The sequence below is a fragment of the Manis javanica genome, chromosome 9, assembly GCF_040802235.1.
Source record: "Manis javanica isolate MJ-LG chromosome 9, MJ_LKY, whole genome shotgun sequence".
Classification (NCBI taxonomy): Eukaryota; Metazoa; Chordata; class Mammalia; order Pholidota; family Manidae; genus Manis; species Manis javanica.
In genome coordinates, this window is record NC_133164.1 from 51,226,389 (window position 1) to 51,249,927 (window position 23,539).

Below are 23,539 nucleotides of genomic sequence, written 5' to 3' on the forward strand. Positions count from 1 at the left end.
CTGCCATCTTGCCCGGTGCGGAGCCGCCGCCGCTTCCCGAAAGCAGGGCGGGAGCAAGTGTCCTTCTCGAATTGCGTCCCTTTCCACTGCGAGACCTATCCGACAGCCTCCGCTGGCTGCCCAGCCCGAGTCTAGGCCAATGAACTAACCCCCCCCCACTGTCCACCCCCGCAAAACGGAGCGCCGAGGCACCCAGCCTCCCGCCGGCCGCGATGTCGAACGTGCAGCTGCCGCCCAAGGAGGGCAACCTCTTCAAACGCATCCTGGTGAGTGGCCGGAGGCCGCGCTGCCACCCGGGCCCTGCGCGGCGAACGATCCGGCGGCGGCGGCGGCTTCTGCGCGGGCCGCTCCGTTCTTTATTAAGGGTTCCGCACGACCTGCCTGCCCGCCCGCCGCGGCCCAGCCCGCTAGGTCGCCTGCTTCCCAGCCCGGCGTGCAGTGCCTGGCCGGGCCTGTCCTCCCGCCTTCCAGAGACCTCCCGCCGCCCTCTGCAGTCCTCCGGGCAGGGGCGCGTCGGCGGGGTGGCGGCCCCGTGCCCCGTGCAGCGCCGGCGTCCTCCCTGCGGACCTCCCCACTGCCTGTCTTTTGCGAGCCTCCCCTCTGCCTGGTGTCGTTCACTGCTTTGTGTTTGAGCGACTGCACAGCACATGCCCATAGCTATTAAAGTGGGAGCGATCCTGTGGAGGGCTGCGGCTCGGATTTATACTGGTTTCAGGAAAGTAAAACCCTAGGAGGCAAAGCCTCCCTTTGGGATAGAGTTTACATGTATTTCACGTACGGTTCTTACGCTCCTTGAGAGGTGAATGAGTAACTCGAACTGCATTTCTGAGTTATAAAGTCGAACACAAGATGATTGATTACTTTTAACTTGTAAATGCCCTGCCTTGAGTAAGTGATTAAAGCCGGGTGCACTTGCCGATTTGCACCTGAGGGACCAAGTACTTTGTCTCTGAGCGCAAATTTGAATACTGGCCTAGGGGAGAGGACCGCTTTTCGGCCGGGAGTATTCTATAGGTTGTGTGTCAGTATTCCTGGTGCCTTCACGGTTTTCCAGGGAGGAGAGGCAACATGCCTTTGCTGTTAGTATTTACACTGAGGAAGCGTAGATTTTAAGCTAATATTCTAAGTAGTGTCTTTTCCAGTCTGCCTTTTTATCTGTAAACAAGTGTTTAGGTTTTAAGGGTGAATTTATTATATAGAGCTGTTGGTTATATGACTCTTAGCTGTTGCTTACCTTTACTATAAATAAATACTAAGCTTACAGCAGTTTTTAGTATTATCAAGGGCAGATAGAAATTCATGGTAGCTATTCAATTTCAAGCCAAAAGAAACTTCACACTTGTATTTTTCTTAACAATCTGAAGACTTAGTAGATGGGGTGAAAATTTTGTCTTAATTTTATATGGTACTTAAGTGTTGAGCAAATAATGTCACATAAGTGTAAAAACAAAACAAGATGATCGACTAAAGCATTGTGGCAGATTGCTGCACTCGGCTTTATTTATATGTTATCTTATTTCACTTAAGTTTTTCCCATACCCTTGTATTTTTCTCAGTTTGGATTTGGAGAAGTGAACTTTTTTTTTTTTGGTCCCTTTCACGGTTTTATTATTTTCTTTTTCTTGATTTAGGGAATCCAGAACATATTCATGAAAAATCATCTATAAATTATGTTAATTGGATTTCAAGACATTTGACCTTATTCAAAAGATGACAACACTTATTTTCTCCATATGGGTATTTTCTAGTTTGGATCATGTTATCAGTAGCATAATGAAAAACAGTTACATGATTTATTATTATATAGTTACAAAAATGGTAAAGCTGCTGCTGAGTTAATTTTATCCCCAAATAAATTGGGAAATGCTGAACATGTTGATATCTGGGCATGTAACATTTATCATAAAGGCCACATGAATTTAGGGGAGTGCAGCAAAAGGGCATGTTTTCATCATCTCACAATCGCAATAAATGCGGTAAAGGTACTATAGCAAATTCCATGACAAAAGTCTGTGTGTTAAAATTTTTTAAGTTTGGTTGGTGGACCACAGTGCTTTGCCACCAACAGTATGTTTCTTTTTATTTGTTATCAATTTACTTAAACACATGAATACAGATTCACCAGCTGCATGGCTTATACTTGCTTGTCTTTATCTTAGTCCCTAAACTGGCTCTTAGCATTGCACTTTGTTGAATTTTGGAGCTCCTCCATGCCCTCTTTTATGGACAAGATGAGACAAGCCCAGGAATGGTAAATGACTTAAGTGTCTAAGGCTCTCTCGCTCTCTCTGGTTAGTAGCAAAGTTGAAACAAGAATTTATCTTTTCTACTAACTATGTAGTCCTTACCGAACCTAAGACTTCTTTAACCTGAGTATTTGGGACACTGGAGACAGGCTGCGTGGGTTTGAATGGTGGCGCTGATGCTTACTACCTGTCTGTCTACTCAGTAACTGTGTGCCTCACGCTCTCCATCTGAAATGGAGATTTAATTTCCTTGGGATTTAAATAAGGATTAAATGAAAACAGTGCCTGACACATTGTAAATACTTCCAGTAAGTGTTATTATTATTATTACTGTTGTTGGTAATATGATTGATACTACTTCCAGATCACTTACCAAGAGAGAAAAAAAAAACCCTATTTTCCTTTTCTCTTCCCCAGTAGTTCTTCTGCTTGTGTTTTTTTCTTTTTGTCATTTGTCAGGTGAACTATAGTCAAACACAGATTATTTTTTAATTTTTATTTCTAAATATTTTAGGAATAGGTGATTTATTTGCTTGGTTCAAAATTCAGTTTTCTCTCCTATCTGTCTTCGAACCACTAGGTTCCCTTCCCTAGGGGCAAACAAGTAGTCTTAACTAAAGCATTTTTTTTTTCTATCAACACTTCTAATTCTCCCTTCCATAGCCTACCCCTGTTGTAAGGATTAATCACTGCTCCTTTGCTGGTGCTATTTTGCTTTGTACTCAGTAGGCTGTATTTTTTATGCAGGGCTTATTTGTCTAGACCCTGAGATGTAGCTGTGGTTGAAACAGACAAGATACCTGTTCTGGAGCTTATACAGTGTAGTGAAGAAGATAAGACACTAAGTATGTGATCACATGAATATGAATTTCAGGCAATGATAGCACTGTGCAGGAAATAGAATATGATAGAAAATATACATATGTTGGGGTGGGGTGGAGGCTGGCAGTACGGGGTCAGGTAGGTGATGTGTGAAACTTCGGTGACAGGCAGTCAGCCTCGGGAGATCTGGGAAGAACATTTCAGGTAGAAGCAACACAAGTGCAGAGGCCCTACTGTGGGAGATAAGCTTGGCATATTGATTACTGAAAGAAAACCCATTACAGCATTACCGAGAGTGTGAGTGGAAGAAGATGAGATGTTCTTTGCTCAGTAGCTGTGGAGAACAGGCACTGATTAATTATAATTAGCCTGGCTGGTGGCATTTAGTGGGAAAGATGTTGCTTAATTTTATATTAAGCTATGCTGCACTGATGGACAGTGACTGCATTGGGGTATGGGTGGGGACTTGATAATATGGGTAAATGCAGTAACCATATTGTTTTTTCATGTGAAACCTTCATAAAAGTGTATATCAATCATACCTTAATAAAAAAAACTTGTATTAAGCTAGTGATGAAAAGACCATGTTCTTTAGAGTCAGACCAGAGTTTGCAACTAAGCTGAGTCACTTCTGAACAAATTTTATGAACTCTTTTAAGTTTGCGTTTCCACTTCTGTAAAATGGGGGTAATGACACGCTCCTTCAGGAATGGTTTAACATTGTATAAATGCATAGTAGTTGCTCAACAAATGACAGTATGTGTGTATGTGCCTTAGTTCCATTCTTTAAGTAGCAAAGGCTTTCAATGCAGTTTCTAATATTTTTCAACATCATCACATGTTTTTGCATTTGGTTTTTGACTTTTAAAAAGTTGTAGCCGTGTTGGTTGACCATTAAGTTCCCTTATAATAAGGCTATTGTCTTTTTTCTTGCCCTTCTATAAAAGTGACAGTATTTAGATACTCGAACAGTTTGGCAAGGAGTAGGTAACAAAATCACGTGTTTTAGACCTAACTTGGCATCTTGAATTTAGAATTTATGTAATGCAATGAAAAGTTGCTCCATATGTATTCATTTTACAAAATAATTTTTGTGCATATTTCTTTACAGAAATGTTATGAACAGAAGCAATACAAAAATGGCCTCAAGTTTTGCAAGATGATTCTTTCAAATCCAAAATTTGCTGAACATGGAGGTACTGTCTCATCTGTGAGAGATTGCTTTGGGGAAATCTAATTCCAAAATCAGACAGAAAATGTTTCTAACAGTGAAAAAAGAATACTTTCCATATTCCATGGCCTGGTAGCTCTCAGAGTGTATCAATATACAGCAGTTTTAGTTGTGCATCATTTCAGTCTTATTTTAAGTTACTTTACTTCTGTTATGCTTAGATATATGTACAGTCTTATAGATGAGAAGTGGTTCGTTGATCTATTGGGAAACAATTGGAATATATACCAGTATTTTCATAGGCCTGATTTCATTTGTTACCTTGAATAGAACTTAAGTTTATATGTTGATTTCCTATGTATAAAATTAGGACAATATTGTAATTCAGAAATAGTATGAAGATACAGTCAAATGCATTTTATTCTTTGGTAGATGTCTTTTTTATATATCTGCTGATCTTAATATATATATAAATACTTAAATCAGGTATTACTGATTTATTATTAGATCGTTTATCTTGAGTAATTTTTTTTGGCACTGGTGTTAATAAGTCTGTATTTCCTTGTCTCATCCTTTCTCACTGGTGACCAGTGTTTGTTAAAAGGATGGATCAGGTTAAATAAGCAAATTATGGTCCTGTAGCAGAGCAAAGGTAATTTGCATCTCTGAATATTAGACTTGGGTAATTCTTGAGACCATCTTATTGGGAAAATAGGCTGACCCTGCTCAGCTTTCTAATAACATTTAAATCATTCTTTTGAAGGAAGAATTTTACAAATTTAAAGTTTGTTTTCAAGCTTTTTAGCTGTGTAACCCTTATTCATAGGGAAGCTTGTGGGGAAGTTCATTATGTAAAAAACATTAAAAAAAAGATGTTTGATTATAGGGGCCTGGGCTGCTGGATCACTGGGTTCTGAAAACCAAAGTACACAGAGATCAGGTTGAAAACTACTTTTCTTGTCTGATTCCTTTCTTGTGAATTATTCAGAGAATTAGTTCATTCTGTGCCATCCTTCACTAGCTCCCTTAAACATATTCTCAGGTTGCCACTCCCACAGTCCAGTGTTGTTCTCTTGAAGTGCACACTGATGTTAATTACCTAACTAGAATTAGTTGGAATAAATCTGCTGCCGAAAATTAAGTCTATTCCAATATTGGTAAGATGATTTTTAAATTACATACATCTCTTTGTTAAGGTAGATTGAGTGTTTTTGTGGGTATAATTCATGATAATTGATTAGAATTGATCTCAGGTGAAAGCTGTGGCTGTGTCAGTAGATTTTTCTCAGTAGGGCTCAGGTGCCTGCTGTGTTGCCTTTTTTCAGTAGAATAATCTCAACCTATAGAATCGTCTAAAGGGCAGAAAGTTTTAGCAACTCAGTCCTAGCCTAAGGAATTTTAGAAAGGGAGTCAGGCTAAGCTTTGAGCAAATACTTAAATGTAGTTTTACTTTCTGTATTTGGAAAGAACTTTTTCTAAATATGTGATTAAAGAGATGAATAATAGAGCATTGGTAGATCTCAAATATTAAAATAGTGTTAAGAGAATAATTGCATCTTTCATGTGTAAATAGAGGTTAAAAATCTTTTTCAGAGACTTTGGCTATGAAAGGATTAACATTGAACTGTTTAGGAAAAAAAGAAGAAGCATATGAATTTGTTCGTAAAGGACTTCGTAATGATGTCAAGAGTCATGTCTGTATCCTTTTGCACTTGTTGAACAGCTTAATTTCATTCATGTGTTTTCATTTACAAGTGTTTTCTAATTTAAATTAAAAAACTGAAAATTTCAAACTTGCATCGAAGAGATAATTCAAAGAATTCTATATACCTGTTAATCATCTTCATTAATTATTAGCATTTTGTAATATTAGTTTCATCTGTTACCTACTCTGTTTGTTTATTAGAGTGTTTTACAGATTACCTATATGATTTTTATTTATTTTAGTTCTACTTAGTGTGAAAGAAAAGTAACTTGGAAAATTATATATGACTTGAAACTCATATTTTTTTCTTACACATCCAGAGACTGGGTGATACTTTCTTGTCATTCCAAATAATGAGTTACCTATACAGGATGTACTTAGTAAAATTTGTGTTTCTTAAACTTTTAGAGGTTTTAGAAGAAAAATTCAGAATTTTAGGAAACTTGTTTTAAAACATTTTATTTAGTATTAAGTGTGATATTATGTTGGTTCCTCACTTGGTTTCTGTTCTTAACTGGATACTTTAATTGTATTTTTCTCTGGCTAGTATTCCAGTTTTTTGGGGAAAAAAAAAACCCAAATCATTGAACTTGATTTTTATTTGTTTTTTTTTTTGCTTGTCATTATTCTTACTTGCAACCTTTTCACATTGCCTGTGTATCTTAGTTTTTTTTACATTTAATTCATCTAGCTGTTGGCCAGCATTGAACATCAATAATCCTAGTACTGTTATCACCTATTTAGCTTAGGGTTCTCTCAAAGTACTAAATGCTTATTTCTTTATCCCAGTGCTTACCCCAGAGTGAAGAGAGAGGATATACAAGTAAGGTAGTTTTTTGGCTCCAAGATATGCTAAGACTTTAATTTACAATAAATACAAACAATTTTTGTGGTCATAGTATCACTAGTGAATTAATGGATGGTTACATCTTATTTTAGAATTGAATAGAAACTTGTTTTAAAAAATAATTGCAGTTTTTGATATATTTTGTTTTAATATGCAGTGATGAAGAGTAAGTGAATGTTGAGATGCTAGAAAAGTGAGGGGATAAAGGGTAGAGAACACAAATAATTTTTACCAAGAACTTTCTAAGTTTACTTAAAAAATATGGAAAATTTCAAACATATAAAAGTGGAAAGAATAGAATAATGAGCCCCCATGTGCCCATCACCCAGCTTTAATAATTTAGTAATAGTCAAGGTTGATCTGATTTCATCTTTTACTACCTGCTCTCTATTCCCCTCCCTCTGTCCCCAGATCATTCTGAAGTAATTCCCAGACAAAATACCGTTTGTTAATAAGGTAAGCTTTCTATTAGATATGTAGCATAGCATATTCTAGTATCTGTGTCTCTATTTCCTTAACTTAACAGGTTGGCATGTATATGGACTCTTGCAGCGTTCTGATAAGAAGTATGATGAAGCTATTAAATGTTACCGAAATGCTCTCAAATTAGATAAGGATAATCTGCAAATTTTGAGGGATCTGTCTCTGTTGCAGATTCAAATGAGAGACCTTGAAGGTTACCGAGTAAGTACTTTAGTCTTAAGTATACGTGTCTTTACAATAGATACAATTTAAAAGCATGTGAACTTGGAATAAGGCAAGCATAAACCAAGATTATAGATTGATTGCTCATTGTAGCTTGTAGAAGGGGAAAATCACTTGGCATCTTCTTCCCCAGAACTGGTTGTGAAACTGCATACTTGATCATCAAAAGAGGATAACTTTATTCATATAATGCTTTTTAAAAGACTATAGAGTATCTCCTATGTGCAAATGTTGTACTAAATTCTTTGTGTTTTTGACATGTATAAATTTAGTAAGCAGAGCTTTTATAATTGAAATGTAAATGTAGAGATTACATAGTTTCTTTATTATGGATTAGTAAATATAAAATAATGTAAGTGCCAGTAACTATAGTCCAGACCTCTTCAAACTGGCATCTGAACTCTGCTGGGCATCTCTCCATGTGTTTAGTCCACTTAGTATCTTAAATTCAGTATGTCTAAAATGGAATTTTCTAACTTATGTGAAGGAGGCCACCAACTCTTAGCAGTTCTCTTTAAATACTTTGCTCTTAAATAATTTAAAAAATTTTCATTTACTTTTTACTTTTGCCTTTTACTGCCATGTAAGTCCTTATACTGTATGCCTAGATTTTTGCACACCTCACAAGGGTTCTGCTGAGCTTAATAATGGAACCATTCTTTAAGGTTGTGGGGTTTATCTTTAGCAGTACTTAGCACCGTGGGTGTAGTGGGAGTTAAAATCAGTTACCTTCAGAAATAAGGTAAAAAATTCAGAATATTGATAAGGAAATTAAGAATATTGGCAATTTTGCCAGAAGGGGTGGTGAAATAAATGAAGATAAAAGAACTGTTGTTTAGAAATGAAGGACCCAAGGAACTGGAGGTGCTAGTGGTGTCCAAAATAATAAGAGTAGAAATATCAGTGACTGAGAGTATTAGCAACATAGGAGCTGTGGCCAGAGGATGTGATATCTGAATTTGTGATTTCTGGATGACGATAAAGTCTAGGGTATGGTTGTGGGAGTGGGTCTCTGAAGCTGGGTGAAGGAGATCATTAAAGATGAGGAAATCTTGAATCAAAGAAGATAGAGGTTGTACAATGGGTGATCCATAGTGTTGCATTTGCCCAGGATAATGGCAAGATTGGCAAAGAGAAGAAAAAAACAACCCAGGCTTTAATGAAGGAGGGGGATGACAGAGAAGCAATGGTGAAAATGAGAGATAAAAGTGACACAGCTTACTGTCATGCCTAAAAGGAACCAGACACTGAAACATGAAGGGGGGAGAGGAGTGATACTGCCTTAAATTTTGCTGAAGATACCTTTTTTTTAAAAAAAAGATCTTATGTTCTCTGTGCCATGTACTGTAGGTGGACTCACTTGACACCCATTCCGGCAGGTGTCACGGAACAGTCATGGAAGCTAAACACTGCATTTTCAAAACTCCATCGCAGCTACTGTTCTTCTTGAGACCCTATCCTTCAAGCAGTTGCACTTGTCTAAAACTTGGAGGCGAACATGAGCTATGAAAAAGTGGGGGCTGTGTAGAGAGGTTGGATTTTCTGCTAGTGAAATATCTTGAGTCTTCTGGGGCAGCCAGGGTGAATTTCTGGTGTTTTCTCCCTAATGTTGTAGATACTGAACTGCCATAGGGTGGCAGCAGTTGTGGTTCTGCTAGGAAAGTTCGGTGAGGTGGTTGAGTGTTTCTGGTGGCCGCGTCCACCATCTCTGAGGCCTCTTAGAACAATACGAATACATTGTTTTAATGAGGTATTTTTATAAAAAGGAAAATCTGCTTTTATAAAAAGCTATCTTAGTCTCTCTTCTCAGATGTTAGTTACCAAAAGAAATTCTCATAAAGATTATTTTGTTAAGGCAGACGAAAAGCATGGGCCCCAAGAACAGCTTTTCAGTGGCATCCTTACTTACAGTGAGGATTACAGAGTCTAGAACTTAAGTAATTGGGATAAGGAACATAAAAAGTATTCCTATTTCATTCTGAAATTGATGCTTGTTCACTGAATTCATTAGAAAGGAAATAAAGGTATTAAATTATTTTCTTAAATCTTTGTGATGAAATATAAATATATTTATGAAAGTTAAAATGAAAAAATAAAAGAGACTAATTTTATTCTTTTTAAAGGAGACAAGGTATCAGCTTCTTCAGCTGCGCCCAACACAACGTGCTTCCTGGATTGGATATGCTATTGCATACCATTTGCTGAAAGACTATGATATGGCATTAAAACTGTTGGAAGAATTTAGACAAACTCAGCAAGTAAGAACTTCATTTTAACATTTTCTCTTTCACAAATTAAAATAGTTGACTTCTTTATTGTCCCCACTCCTAAATATGAATTAAAGTCTTTGAGCTCAATGAAAAAACTTGAAAAAATTTTGAAATAATTGGAAAAAGTTAAAATGTAGGATTCTTAATAAAAGATAAATAATATAAATATTTTTGCTTACTATAATTTCAACACTATTCAAATGAATAAAGAAAGAAAATAAAAAAATAGTTTTGTGATTGTGGGAATATATACATACATATATATGTAAAATAGAAAAGTACAAAACAATACACTGTATTACAAGAGAAATTAAATAGATGTTAACATTTTGCCATAGTTGGTCCAGAATTTTATTATTTTTTTAAAGAAAGGAATTGTTATAGAAACAGCTGAAGTTCTCCCCCCAGTCTTCCCTAGATGGAGCCACAACTCTGAAACTTGTACAGATCATTCCTAGTCATGTTTATATTATTATGTAAGTTCATAAAAATTACAGACTATTTGTGTATTTAAACATTTACATGAGTGATACCCAGTTTTTTCCATTCAACACATCTTGAGATATATCTATGTTGATACATGCAGGGCTAGTTTATCTGATTTTAACTGCTGTTTGGTGTTCCATTTTATAAAAAAGCCATAACTTACCCATTTCATTTTGTCTGTATTAAAAAACAATGCTGAAATGATTCTTCTCGTCTGTTGTCTCCTAGCCATGTGCGCAGTTTTTGTCAGTGTATCCCTGAAACCAGAGTGGCAGAGTTGTAGCCATGTGTTTATTCAGCTTTCCTGAGTATTATATCACCATTCTCTGAAATAATGCTACTAATTTATAATCTGTAAACCTCACTAGCAAGGTTTTATAGTTAATGTTTCCCCACATCCTGGCTGACACTTGGCAGCTTTCTTAGTTTTCCAGTGTTCTGGATGTGAAGTTTATCTTACTTTTCTTTCAATTTGTATTTCCTTGATTATTAATGAGGGAAGGATATGGGGAAAAGAGAGAATGTAGTTTTCTTTTCATGTCTGTGTCTGGCCTCAGGATGAGTCGGGAAGTGTTCCCTTCTGTTATTTTTGGAAGAGTTGGTTAGCTTTTAGTTAAACCCTAAATCTTGATCCCCATGGCTCATTCTTTATTACTTGTCATGTCATAATCCTGACCCTGCCGGGAATTTTCCAAGGTAGATAGTCACCGTTCCTACTGGTTTCCTCTCTACAACTATTCTGTGCTTGAGCTGCTTTGGTTTTATTTCATCACTTACTTTTCATTTCTTTTCCATTTCCCAGAAATTCATTGGGAAATTGTATGCTCTACTTTTTTTAGGTTTATATATTTTATAATCTTCTATTTTTTTTTTTTTTGTTTATTCTCATAAGGTAAGGGCGAAAATAAACTGTGTGGTATGTCCACCATGTTTACTTGGATACTTAGCTGTTTACCTCAACCTGGGGAATTATCTATTGAGACTAATTATTTGCCTTTACCCAGGAATCAAGGCCTTATGAAAAGAGAGTATACTCTACCATATTCACTGTGCTTGATAAACAGTCTTTCCTTTCAAATGAAATAGTACTACATTTTAATGGTTGAAAACTAGGTGTTTGGAATTTTCTGATTTTTTATAATAAAAGGTATAATTAAGATGTATAAGAGTGTTTTTGAGGTATAATTACGTAATGTAAAATTCTGTCACTGTAGGTGTACATCTCAAAGACTTTTTTTAGTAAATTTATAGTAGCCACTACCACAGTGTAGTTTAGAACATTTTATCACCTCAGAAAGTTCTCTTGTGCCCATTTGCAGTCAATTACCACTTACTCCCATTCCCAGGCAACCATTGACCTATTTCTGCCTCTGTAGGTTTGCCTTTTTTGGAAACTTTGAATAAAGGCAATCATAGTGTAGTGTTTTGTCTTTCAGTTCTTTTATTCAGCATGTTTTCGAGATTCATTCATATTAGAGCATGTATTAGTAGTTCATTCCTTTTTAATTCTGAACACTATTTCCTTATATGGATATACCACTTTGTTTATCCATCAATTGATATTTGGATTGTTTTTAGTTTTTGTTACTAAGAGTAATGCTGCTATGAACATTTATATACAAGTTTTTGTATAGACATATTTTTATTTCTCTTGGGTAGAGATTTAGGAATAAAGTTACTTGGTTGTATGGTAAGTACATTTAATAAACTGCCAAGTTAATTAATCTATTTATTCATTCATTCATTCATTCATTTATTTTGTTATTATTAATCTACAATTACATGAAGAACATAATGTTTACTAGGCTCCCCGCTTCACTAAGTTCCCCCCCCCATTACAGTCACTGTCCATCAGTGTAGTAAGATGCTGTAGAATCACTACTTGTCTTCTCTGTGTTGCACAGCCCTCCCTGTACCCCCCACACACTATACATGCAAATCGTAATGCCCCCTCCCTTATCCCTTCCTTCCCACCCATCCTCCACAGTCCCTTTCCCTTTGGTAACTGTTAGTCCATTCTTGGGTTCTGTGATTCTGCTGCTGTTTTGTTCCTTCAGTTTTTCTTTGTTCTTATACTCCACATATGAGTGAAATCATTTGGTACTTGTTTTTCTCTGCCTGGCTTATTTCACTGAGCATAATACCCTCTCGCTCCATCCATGTTGTTGCAAATGGTAGGATTTGTTTTCTTCTTATTGCTGAATAATATTCCATTTTGTATATGTACCACATCTTCTTTATCCATTCATCTACTGATGGACACTTAGGTTGCTTCCATTTCTTGGCTATTGTAAATAGTGCTGCGATAAGCATAGGGTGCCAAGTTATTTTTTGATGATAGCTGTTTTAGTGGGTATGTTCTAATGTTACCCCTGCATTTTCCTCACAACTAAGGATATTGAGGGTTTTATCATGTACTCAGTAGCCATTTAGATTTTCATTTTGATGAAATGTCTATTCAAATCTTAAGCCCATTTTTAAATTAGGTTATTTGCCTTAAAACTGAGTTGAACTGTTATGGAAAATACTGAAAAAACCTGAGCTGGATCACTGTTGGAAGAACCAAGCGGCAGTTGGAAGTTTTGGAGTGTTGAGGCTTTATTTCACACCAGCGGGCTCAGAGGGGAGTAATCGCCCCAAAAGTCTGAACCCTGAACTAAGGCAAAGGAAGCAATATATATATCTTTCTGCTTCTGTATCTGTAACATTCCTACGTGCACAGCAAGCAAGCAGGCAAGGGGGAGTTTAGGGAGTGAGCCTTGGGAGTGGGTGCTTATCAATTTTTTATGCATAGAGTCACGAAGATCTCTTATTTTTTCTAAGATTTCTTTTATGGTCTTAGCGTTCACATTTAGGTCTATGATCCATTTTGAGTTAACTTTTGTATATGGTATGAAATAATATGTGTTTAGGATCACTTTTTGCATGTGGATATTTAATTATCCCATCGTCATTTGTTGAAAAGACTACCGTTTCCCCATTGACTTGCCTTGTCACCTCTGTTGAAAATTGGCCAGAATATAAGGGCTTGTTTCTGGATCTTCTCTTCTGTTCCATTATCTGTATGTCTATCCTTAATGCTACTACCACCCTGTCTTGATTACTGCAGCTTCATAGTGTTGGGGGAGCGTTGTGTATTTTCCTCGGTCCTTGTCCGCACCGTGACAAAGAATTGAAGGGCAGAGACACAATAGAGAAGCAGAGTAAAAGTTTTATTTAAAGTTACTTAAAGAGAGAAGTGGTGCAGCAGGCAACCTCAGCAAGGAGAGGCGCCCAGAAAGGTTTGGAGAAAGTTTAAGATTAAAAGTTTACACACTTAGAAAGTGTGGGTGACCTCAGAGAGAGGAGCACCCCCTGAAAGGTTGAAAAGAGAGTTTAAAGTTAAAACGTTATGCACTTAGGAAGTGTGGGCGAGTATGTTAGGGAGAATATGTTCCGTGATGCAGGGAAGTCAGATGACAAAGTGAAGGAGTTTATTAAAATTAAGTGTTAGGGAATGACAGAATAAAATAATAAAGGAAGTTCATTGAACAGCCACTCAGCATGGGGCACGACCCTTGCTAACTCCTTAAGCCAGGGTCACCTGGTGTCCAGCGTCTGCTTGGATCTGCACGGAGTGGGAACTGAGTCCCTACCACTCCAGGCTTTGGGGGAGCTGCAGAGCACTGGATGGAGTGAGATTATGTTCTGCGAAACTTCGTGTAGGTTAAGAAGGGAGACTTTCAGGCAGGTTACTGAAGAGCATGACTGTAAGATGCAGTTCCTGGTTACCCAGGCGACGGTAATTTGCAAGCCCAGGTCTGAGCTCTCAGAAGCTCCTCATTACTTGTCCCAGGTAGGACAGAGTGAAGGTTAAAGCCAGAATTCGGAAGATTAGAATGACAAAGCAAAGTAATAAAACACTTACTACTGGAAAGGCCCAGAGACTGCGCGTTTAAGTGAGAGGTTTTTTTAAGGTAAAAGAAGCACAATCGGAGAAAGGGGAGTGTGGGCTGCCCTAGAGAAGAGGCACCCCTGAAAGGCTGGGAGAAGATTAAAAGGATACACACCTAGAAAGTGCAGGCGACCCCAGAGAGACCAATGCCCCAAAAGGTTGGAAAGAGAGTTTAAAGTTAAAAGGTACACACTTAGAAAGTGCGGGCGACCTCAAAGAGAGGAGTGCCCAAAAGGCTGGGAGTTGCCCCTTTTAAGCATTCTTTAGGAATGTGAGTAAGGGCTGGGGGTGCAGACTTGTTAAGTGATTCTTGAATACTCAGAATTAACACAAGGAACTTATGCTCTGATTTCTCCCTGGCATCCTGGCGTCTTGGTCTGGGAGCATATCAAACAGCTTGCCTGCCCAGCCCCCAAGGTGGTCTGAGTTATTGTCTGTTTGCTCAAGAGTAAGTTAAGAACTTACTTTTTTAACTTCCTGGGTATTGAAATACAGTCTTCAAGATAGAATCCATCCTGCCTTTCACTTCGTTGTTTACGATTGGGCCTGCATGCTAAATTAGTTTCCTAGGTTACAAACTACTTAATTAGGGCCGTTAGAAAAAACCTGATACAGATAAAGGTAAAAAAAGTAAGCTGGGCCTGCATGATTAACACAATAAAGACATAGGCTGTGCTGAGGTACCTTCCTTTAACTGGGGAAAATTCAAACATTCCACGCCAAGTTGCTCCTGGCTTTTTGAGCTTTAATTGATTAATTTGGGGTCTTTTTCTCTTTTTTACCCCTCTCATATCTATTTTCCTGCCTAACAATAGTGAATTTGTAATTTGAAATGCATGTCCTATTTTGTTTTCCAAGAGATTTTTGGCCATGCTGGGTTCCTTTTATGTCCATTTGAATTTTAGGATCAGTTTGTCAATTTTGGCAAATCTTGCTGAGAGTTATAATACAGAATGTATTGAGTATATAGGTCAATTTCGTGAGAAATGCTATCAAAACAGTATTGAGTGTCTGATTCTTTAATATGGAATGGGATTTCTCTCTGTTTATTCAGGTCTTTAATTTCTCTTAATGTGTTTTGTAGCCTTTTGTGGTATGTAAGTCTTATTTCTTAAATCTATTTCTATGTATTTTGTTCTTTTTGATGTTATTGTGAGTAAAATTATTTTAATTTTTTGTGTTGTTTGTTGCTAGTATATAGAAATGTAACTGATTTTCTAATATTGATCTTGTATTCTGTCACTCTGCTGAACTCCTTTATTAGATGTAGTAGTTTTTTTTGATAGATTCAAGATTTCAATCTTATATTTTTTCTTTTTTGGGGATACAGAATTTTCTGACCTCTTTACTTTGCCATAGGCAAAAGTCCCAACTCCTTTGCTTGTTTTAGAGGATGCATTAAATCTTTATTGCTGTTAATCACTTTTCTGTTTGGAACTGTTTTGAGTTGCTTTTTTAAGTCTGTGTGAATGACTTTGCTGAGAAAGCAAAGATCTCTGATTTAATTATATGAGAAAGATAATTTGGTCACTTTTTTTCAGGTTCCTCCCAATAAAATAGATTATGAATATAGTGAACTGATCTTATACCAGAATCAAGTGATGAGAGAGGCAGATCTATTTCAGGAATCTTTGGATCATATAGAAACATATGAGAAACAAATATGCGATAAACTTTTGGTAGAAGAAATTAAAGGTAAGTTGATCTGCCTTTTCCTTTTTAATGGCTTCAGATAAAGAAAAGAAAAACTATCTACTTTATTGTCCTAAAATTTAAATAAGACTTGCTTTGTATCAGGCAATGCCCTAAATACTTATTATTAAGACAATATTTATTTACTTAATCCTCATAACCACCCTATGATGTAGTTATGTCCATTTTAGAGATAGGGGACTGAGGAACAGAAAGGTTAGGTGACTAGCCCAAAGCCACACAGCTAAGTAAGTTGCATAGGGCTGGATCTAAGTACAGGGATTTTGACTCCAGATTCCATTTCCTTGGCAGTAATGTTAAATTGCTTTCATAGCCCCATTTTCCCCCACCCTCTATACATATATCTCCATGTGTTGTAAAGTACAATGAGAATAGTACTTACCAACTTTACATTTCCCTGTATGGCCCCGGAAGGTGACTGGTTAGCCAGAGACGGGTAAGATTCCTCAAGGGAGGAACAACCTAAGACAGGCACAGTCGCAGGGGAGCCATCAGGTGAGAAATTGGGGATCAACAGAGGTGAGGCTTAGAACCTCACCCCTCCTGTTTTGAGAGAATCTTCTGCATCCCTGGATGTTTTGTTGCCCTTGTCTAGCTTGGATTAATACTTAGTCTGTAGGCACAGACCAGATCATCTACATTTGCCCTCTTACAGCACAAAATTGTTTTCTACCTTTATCTTGCATCTACCTACCACTTCAGCATTTTATTTTTAAAAAATAAAAATATAAGGGAGAAATGTGTGATTCACATATAAATCAAGTATAAAAATCAAATGAATAATCATATCTGACTTGATTGTTTATAGTTCATGATGCGTGATCAAAACCAAAAATTTCTGTGATATGACTGCTCTTGCACTGTTCACCATGTTAAGAACTTACTCACTATGTAAGAACTTGTTTGTTATGCTTTAGAAGATTGGAGACTGTTGAGAATTCGGCTTGGGGTTGATTAATGATTGTGCATTGAGTCCCCTACAGAATTTTATTGTTGTTAACAACCATTTGATCAATAAATTTGAGAGATGCCCTCTCCAAAAAAAAAAAAAAATACAATGAGAATAGTAAATGATGACACTGGGTTTGATTTATTTTCATTATCAGCTAATCATGAAGGCAGGATCCTGATAGTTTGTTAAAAATATTCAACAAAAGGTCAAGCACATTTTTTTTAATAGCACTTTGTTCCTTAATTTATCCATTCCCTGAGCAATATGTACTAAATAGAATGTCCAATTAAAACAATAATTAGTTTAAAACTAAAGTTTAATACAGTTGCAGGACTTTCTACAGCTTAATAAATATAATAGCTAAAATTTATTTACTCTTCATATGTGTCAGTATGGTAATTGCTTAAACAGCTTTATTTCACCTACTTTTTTTTTTTAGCACTTCTAACATAGGTACTATTATCCCCATTTTATAGTTGAAGCTAAGGATTAGTGAGGTTAAGGACTTGCTGAAAGTTACTCTGCCTTTTAGGTGGTATAGTTAATTTCTAAACATCTTACTGACTTCAGAGCTCTTTTTATTTCCCCAAATTTAAATAAACTACCTTTCTTTTTTTGAGCATTTTTAGGTTCACAGCAAAATTAAGTGGAAAGTACAGATTTCCTGTATACCTCTGGCCCCACACATGCACAGGCTTCCCCACATCACCATTTCCCTCTAGAGTGGTACATTTGTTACAGTCATTGAACCTATATTGACATGTCATTATCACCCATAGTCTGTAGTTTACACTTGGGTTCACTCTTGGTGTTGCACCTCTTCTAGGTTTTGACAAATATATCCAACATTATAGTGTCATACAGAGTAGTTTAACTGCCCTAAAGATTTTCTGTGCTGTGTTTGTTTCTCTCTGCCCTAATCCCTGATGATCACTGATCCTTTTACTGTATCTGGTTGTACCTTTTCCAGAATGTCATGTAGTTGGAATTCTGTAGTATGTAGCCTTTTCAGGTTGGTTTCTTTCACTTAGTAGTAGTATTCATTTAGATTTCTTCCATGTCTTTTCATGAGTCCTTACTTTTAACGGCTGAATTCTACTCTTGTTAATGTATAACAACTTGCTGATTTCGTTTTTATTGTGAATAATACTAATACCAATATTGTCTACAACACTATTTTTCATACTTTGGTAAACTGCAGATAAGTAGGTAGAATATGGATAAATCATTTAATATTTTGGTTTCTTTTTTTACCACCTATAATTGATGGAAGCAAAGAAAATGATTATTTTTACATTTTGGTGTATTATTGCTATTTGATGAAATCCTAATCTTCAGGTTTTTCTCTTTGCCTTTGTGTTGTAACATCAATAAGGAATGCAGTGATTAAAAAGATACGGTATTAAATAGACTAAATACATTAAAATAGATATGATGTAGTGAGATCAAGTCTCATTAAAAAATTCAGTGAGTTGCATCATAGCCACATTCATCCATAATTCGGAGGACATTAATTGAATATAAAGCCAGTGATCTATACTGCTTATATGGACAGGTTATTTTAATTTTTTCAGGGAACTTTACAGGCCCACAGACCTTTGATATTTACATGTTTATGTCTTTCAGTCATTAACATATTGAGATCCTTTAAAGAAACTTATAAAATAGAGATTTTCACTTCATGAATATGCAATACTTACTTAGCTTACATATTCCTCTAATCCTTTGCCTGTGGTGAAGGCAGGTAACAAAGGGTTTTGGAATTTAAAAATATGCTGTTAAAACTAGGGTAAGCAGGGTAAAAATTGGACTAGCCAGAAATTAATTGTAGAGGAATGGGGCATGTTTATAGTTTTAGGTAGCAAACATTTATGTGTATTCGCTTTGTATCAAGCACTGTGATAACCACTGTAAGTAAATTATTTTGTTTGAATTTCACAAAAGCAGTTGATATTTTATAGGTAAGGATATGGTATTGAAAGTTTGTAGCTTGCTCAAGGTCACAAGTTATACAGTAGCAAAACTGGTAATTACACCTAGTCTTATTCTAGAGAATGTGTAAATATATAAATAGTAAGATAATAGTTTATAATAACCACTCATTTTTTTATTTTATTTTTTTTATCTTGGGAATTTTTTTTTATTAAGGTATGATTGATATACACTCTTATGAAGGTTTCACATGAAAAAACAATGTGGTTACTACATTTACCCATATTATCAAGTCCCCACCCATACCCCAGTGCAGTCACTGTCCATCAGTGCAGCAAGTTGCCAGAGATCCACTATGTGCCTTCTCTGTGCTGCACTGTTCTCCCCGTGATCCCCCACACCATGTGTACTAAACATAATACCCCTCAATCCCCCTTCTCCCTCCCTCCCCACCCGCCCTCCCACACCCCTCCCCTTTGGTAACCACTAGTTCATTCTTGGAGTCTCTGAGTCTGCTGCCATTTTATTCCTTCAGTTTTGAAAGCTGACATAGTGTGACTGAAGACATTTCCAAGGGTGATTTGTTTGAAATAGATTCTTTGGGGAGTAGGCAATCTTAGGGATAGGAAGTTGAGATACATTCTATTTAGAGAATCTCCCTATCTTGGATTAGGTGTACTTTCCATTGTATCTGAGAGGTTTAAACATTCATTTCCTGTACCCACTTGCAATTTGTGTAGCTTACTTAAAGGGAATTGAATTAAAAGTGATCTGCTTGTGAACATGTTTTGTGTGATTTCTTGGTTTTTGTGTGCTGTGGTTTTTAGTGTTTTTGTTCTACTGAGTTAACTCCAATTTTCGTGACCTGGAAAGGAAACCAAGAGAATTGAGTGGAGAATTGTTTAATAAGTGAGCTGATCAGAGAAAGTACATTCAAATCTTACAGTAGGAAGGTAGGGATTAGAATTGTTTGCCAGTCTGTATAGGGAGTCTTTAGTTGTCTTAAAAGGTATATGAAAATGTGCGTAATGCGGATATTTTTATTAAGAACCTAAATATCCTGTATGTATATTCAAGGTGTAGGAGGGAACCAAAAATGAATGCTGTCAGTGTAAACGAACGTTCATCTCTGAAGACATGCCCCAAAGGGAAACAGATACAGTTCTTTCTTAAAGATCTATTATATTAATAATGCTTAGTGAAATCTCTGGGATCAGAAAGGTATTTAATGTCTAATAAAAATGAATGTGACTTTAAACTTAATTTTAGGGGAAATGCTGTTGAAATTGGGAAGATTAAAAGAAGCCAGTGAAGTATTCAAAAACTTGATTGATCGGAATGCAGAAAATTGGTGTTATTATGAAGGCTTGGAAAAAGCTCTACAACTTAGTATGTAATGATTTTTTTCCTCTCCCTTCTCTTAACTAATGTTTGAAGTATAATAAAATATAAAGTTGTAATAATATTTGAGGATAAGTAGTTTTAGCATTAGTGATCTTTTTTCCATTTAAGAAAATTACAGGTTAAACATGGGAAGAAAATGAATTCAAATATTTATACTTGTGATAAATGCTTGTAATTTAGATTACTTGATCCATTAAAATGTTAGACTAACTAGAGGGAAGAAAAAGAGCATTCCCTTTTTTAGTAATGTTATAATAATTTAATATTTTTAAAGAATTAGTGGTCTGTTACCTCAACCTTCTAAACATAAGAATTGGGCAAAAGAAATTTTGCTCATGGTATGTACTATATAGCACAAGCATAAAATTATTCTCTTAATTTCAAAGTAGGCCAAATTGTATTAAACAAAATGTTATACATCGTATTTGAAATTAGATAACTGAGATCTTTTTCAGAAATCTAGAGCATTACTCCCCGTTTTCCCTAATATTTTCATAATTAGATGTTGTGTAGCAGTTAAATTTTCCTAAAATGTTCTTACTCATGGGTAAATACATGGCTGAATTAATGATGAAACTATGTCTCAAGGGTGTTGAAATAGCAGAATTTTTAAATTTAAAAAGCATAGTAAACAGGTAGCTACCCATATTCATTTATATTAGCTTGAGCTATGAGAAAAGTTTGTTGTATCCTAGTCATTGTTATAAATTGACCCAAACTTTTCTCCTGCATTTAAAATTTAATATCACAAATTATTTTAAAATGTTTCTTTAATTGTTTGTAAGAAAACGAATTAAAATATTGATTCGATCAGTATTTTTTTCTTTTAAAGGACAAAAGTCATATGTCTGAGGGTTGGAAATGTGAGATACCTATGATATTTCTTTAAATTACAAGTTACATGCAGTTCATAATACAGATATTTTAGTGTTTTAGAAAAATGAATTTAAATTGTTCCATATGTCAGGATCCATGCTTACTTTAAATTTATTGTTTAAAAAACTAACTACTTTTATCTTTTCAGGTTCCTTAGGACCTTTTCCTCCCCTGTGGTTAGTTCTTGGGCTCTAGCTTGTAACTCAAATAGGGCATTGAGATGCACTGGTTTTGTCTTAATATTAATTTCATGACATTTATAAGAATTAATATCTGGGATAGTGGAGAAAATTTTTTTGTACTTACAGCTTGTCATTCTCTAAGATAAGGCATAAGCATAAGAACTACTTTTGTAAAATATGCAATATCCTTCATGTGAATTTTAGTGCAAGCGTCCTTAATATTTAAAGACACCTCCAAATCATTAACAGAATTTTTCACACATCCCAGTTTTTAAAATCCAGTCACACTGGGACTCCAGAACATATTACTGGGGGAAGGGAGTCTAAACAGAGTCAAACTTTACTTTTTAAAGTGCAGTATTTATAATCTTCATGACTTAACACTAGTTTTTCTGTGGAGATACTTTGATTGCTAGCACCATGTGTTATTCTTAAAATAATTATATTTCTGTGGTCTGAATTAAAATCCACCTAAATCCTTAGAGTTTAAAAACAAGTTTGCTTTCTCTTAAAATTCTGCTATAGATTGTCTTATTGCTTATGTAAATAATGCATGTGAGTGAGCTCTTCTCTGTAAGTTACTCAGAATATTATTTTAGAATTAATGAACTAGACCCGGACCCTACTCTACACATTGTTGTTCAGAGTAGCACGTAGTTTATACATAGGTCCTGTCTTCAGTACTATAAAATTAGGTTGGTCTTGGGAGTGAAGATGCATTATCTGTTGGAAGTATACTTAACTAAAATTTGAGAGAAATAATTTCCACCTAAAACAGTCTGTACTAATGGGGCTCTTTAAAATGGAATTTCATTGAAGATTTTAAGTGTAAAAGCTACCTTAGAAATTTAGTTAATCTTTTTAAGTATAAAACATTTGCATTTATGGTCCTAAAACCGTTGCTTCTTTAAGCCTAATCAATAAGCACTATAGACTTTTGTGGGGGTATACATAGGCCTCACTGGATTGGAGGGTTTAAGTAAGGTATATTTATAAAGGAACATTTTCTTTTTCGTGGGTCATGCACTAAGGAATGTATAGAGAAGCACAGTGTAGCTTGAGTCTGTGTCTAGTGTGTATATGATTTGAGTTGTATATCGAACCTGTTGTGATGAAGTTTTGGATTTCTGTGGAGATTGGGTGTAAAATGGTGATTTATTGACTATATTACTTCACTGTCACAAAGTTTTAAAGTCCATTCTTTAAAAAATTGAGAGCTGTTTTAATGTCAAAAATGCAGTCTTTATAACAATTTTTAAAGTTTACTAGCATTTTATCACAGATAAAAGTTTTGATGCTTTGAATCTCATGCATATTTACTGATAATAGGCACTTTAGAAGAGAGGCTTCAAATTTATGAAGACATTAGTAAGCAGCACCCCAGAGCAATTTCACCTAGAAGATTACCTTTGAATCTTGTCCCAGGTAATATGAGGATATCTTTTGTAACTCTAATAATTATTTGTTGAAATCCGTCAACACCATTAACATTTTTAAAATTTGTTTCTGGTATAGAGTTTTACATCTACATCAGTTTTGTGGGGGTGGGAGTGATCAGTTATGTATTTATTATGTATGTGTTAGTAAGTGTTGAGTGTAGAGCAGTATGTTAGTTTTAAGTATCAGAAGATATCTATATAAAATTGTTTTTCTTACATGACTTTAAAAATAAACATCTTATTTAGAAGGGTAAATACCCTAGAATTGATGACATATTGTATGTTAGGTATTGTAATTTAAGTAGTGAAAATTTTGCAGTTTTAAATCTTCTTTTCTGAGCATAAATTTAAAGAGTTGTGAACTCTTTCTACCCAGCAGTGTTTAAGATGACAATACCACCATTACCTTCGAAGGCTCTCTTTCCTTAGATTTGACCACTTTTCTGAAATTTACTTTTTATGGTGCCACTGTTTTTCTAGATCTCCATGTATTTTGTATCCCTAGAACTAAAAACAAAAAGAATCCTGCTTTTGTTTTATATAAATTGGAGCACTCTGTTATTTATTCTGATTTGCTTTTATTTGACAATAATGTATTCATGACCTTGATCCAGCTGTTTGCATATAGCTGAACTTGCTGACTTTTGGACTGTAGAGGAGGTGTAGAGTATTAATGTTAGATAGTATCTTTGTTTCTTTGTTGATGATTTTATAGAAAATGTACCCTTTTCTTAAAGTTGACTTTATTTTTAGTTGAATGCTATAGATTATGAATTATTTATTTGGACTTTTGTCATGTTTTTTGGTACTTCAGACCCTAGAAAACTAATACAGCTTTGAAAATCTATTCTAGGC

At 35.6% G+C, this 23,539-nt stretch overlaps 1 protein-coding gene across 9 annotated transcripts in view; it reads left to right on the plus strand.

Annotated features, from left to right (window-relative positions):
- Positions 1 to 4: 4 nt before the first annotated feature.
- NAA16 (N-alpha-acetyltransferase 16, NatA auxiliary subunit) overlaps positions 5 to 23,539 on the plus strand; it is a 79,563-nt gene continuing 56,028 nt past the window's right edge. For 2 of the 9 annotated variants that reach the window (XM_037022964.2, XM_037022965.2), the window contains exons 1-8: positions 6 to 266; positions 4,180 to 4,264; positions 5,833 to 5,937; positions 7,318 to 7,475; positions 9,620 to 9,754; positions 15,728 to 15,881; positions 20,053 to 20,172; positions 22,575 to 22,670. In XM_037022964.2, the coding sequence (XP_036878859.1) occupies positions 213 to 266; positions 4,180 to 4,264; positions 5,833 to 5,937; positions 7,318 to 7,475; positions 9,620 to 9,754; positions 15,728 to 15,881; positions 20,053 to 20,172; positions 22,575 to 22,670 (907 nt within the window). In that variant the 5' untranslated portion in view covers positions 6 to 212. Of the gene's footprint in view, positions 267 to 4,179; positions 4,265 to 5,832; positions 5,938 to 6,156; positions 7,248 to 7,317; positions 7,476 to 9,619; positions 9,755 to 15,727; positions 15,882 to 20,052; positions 20,173 to 22,574; positions 22,671 to 23,539 lie in introns of those variants that run through there. The other 7 variants (XM_037022958.2, XM_037022959.2, XM_037022962.2 and 4 more) reach the window with 6 other exon arrangements.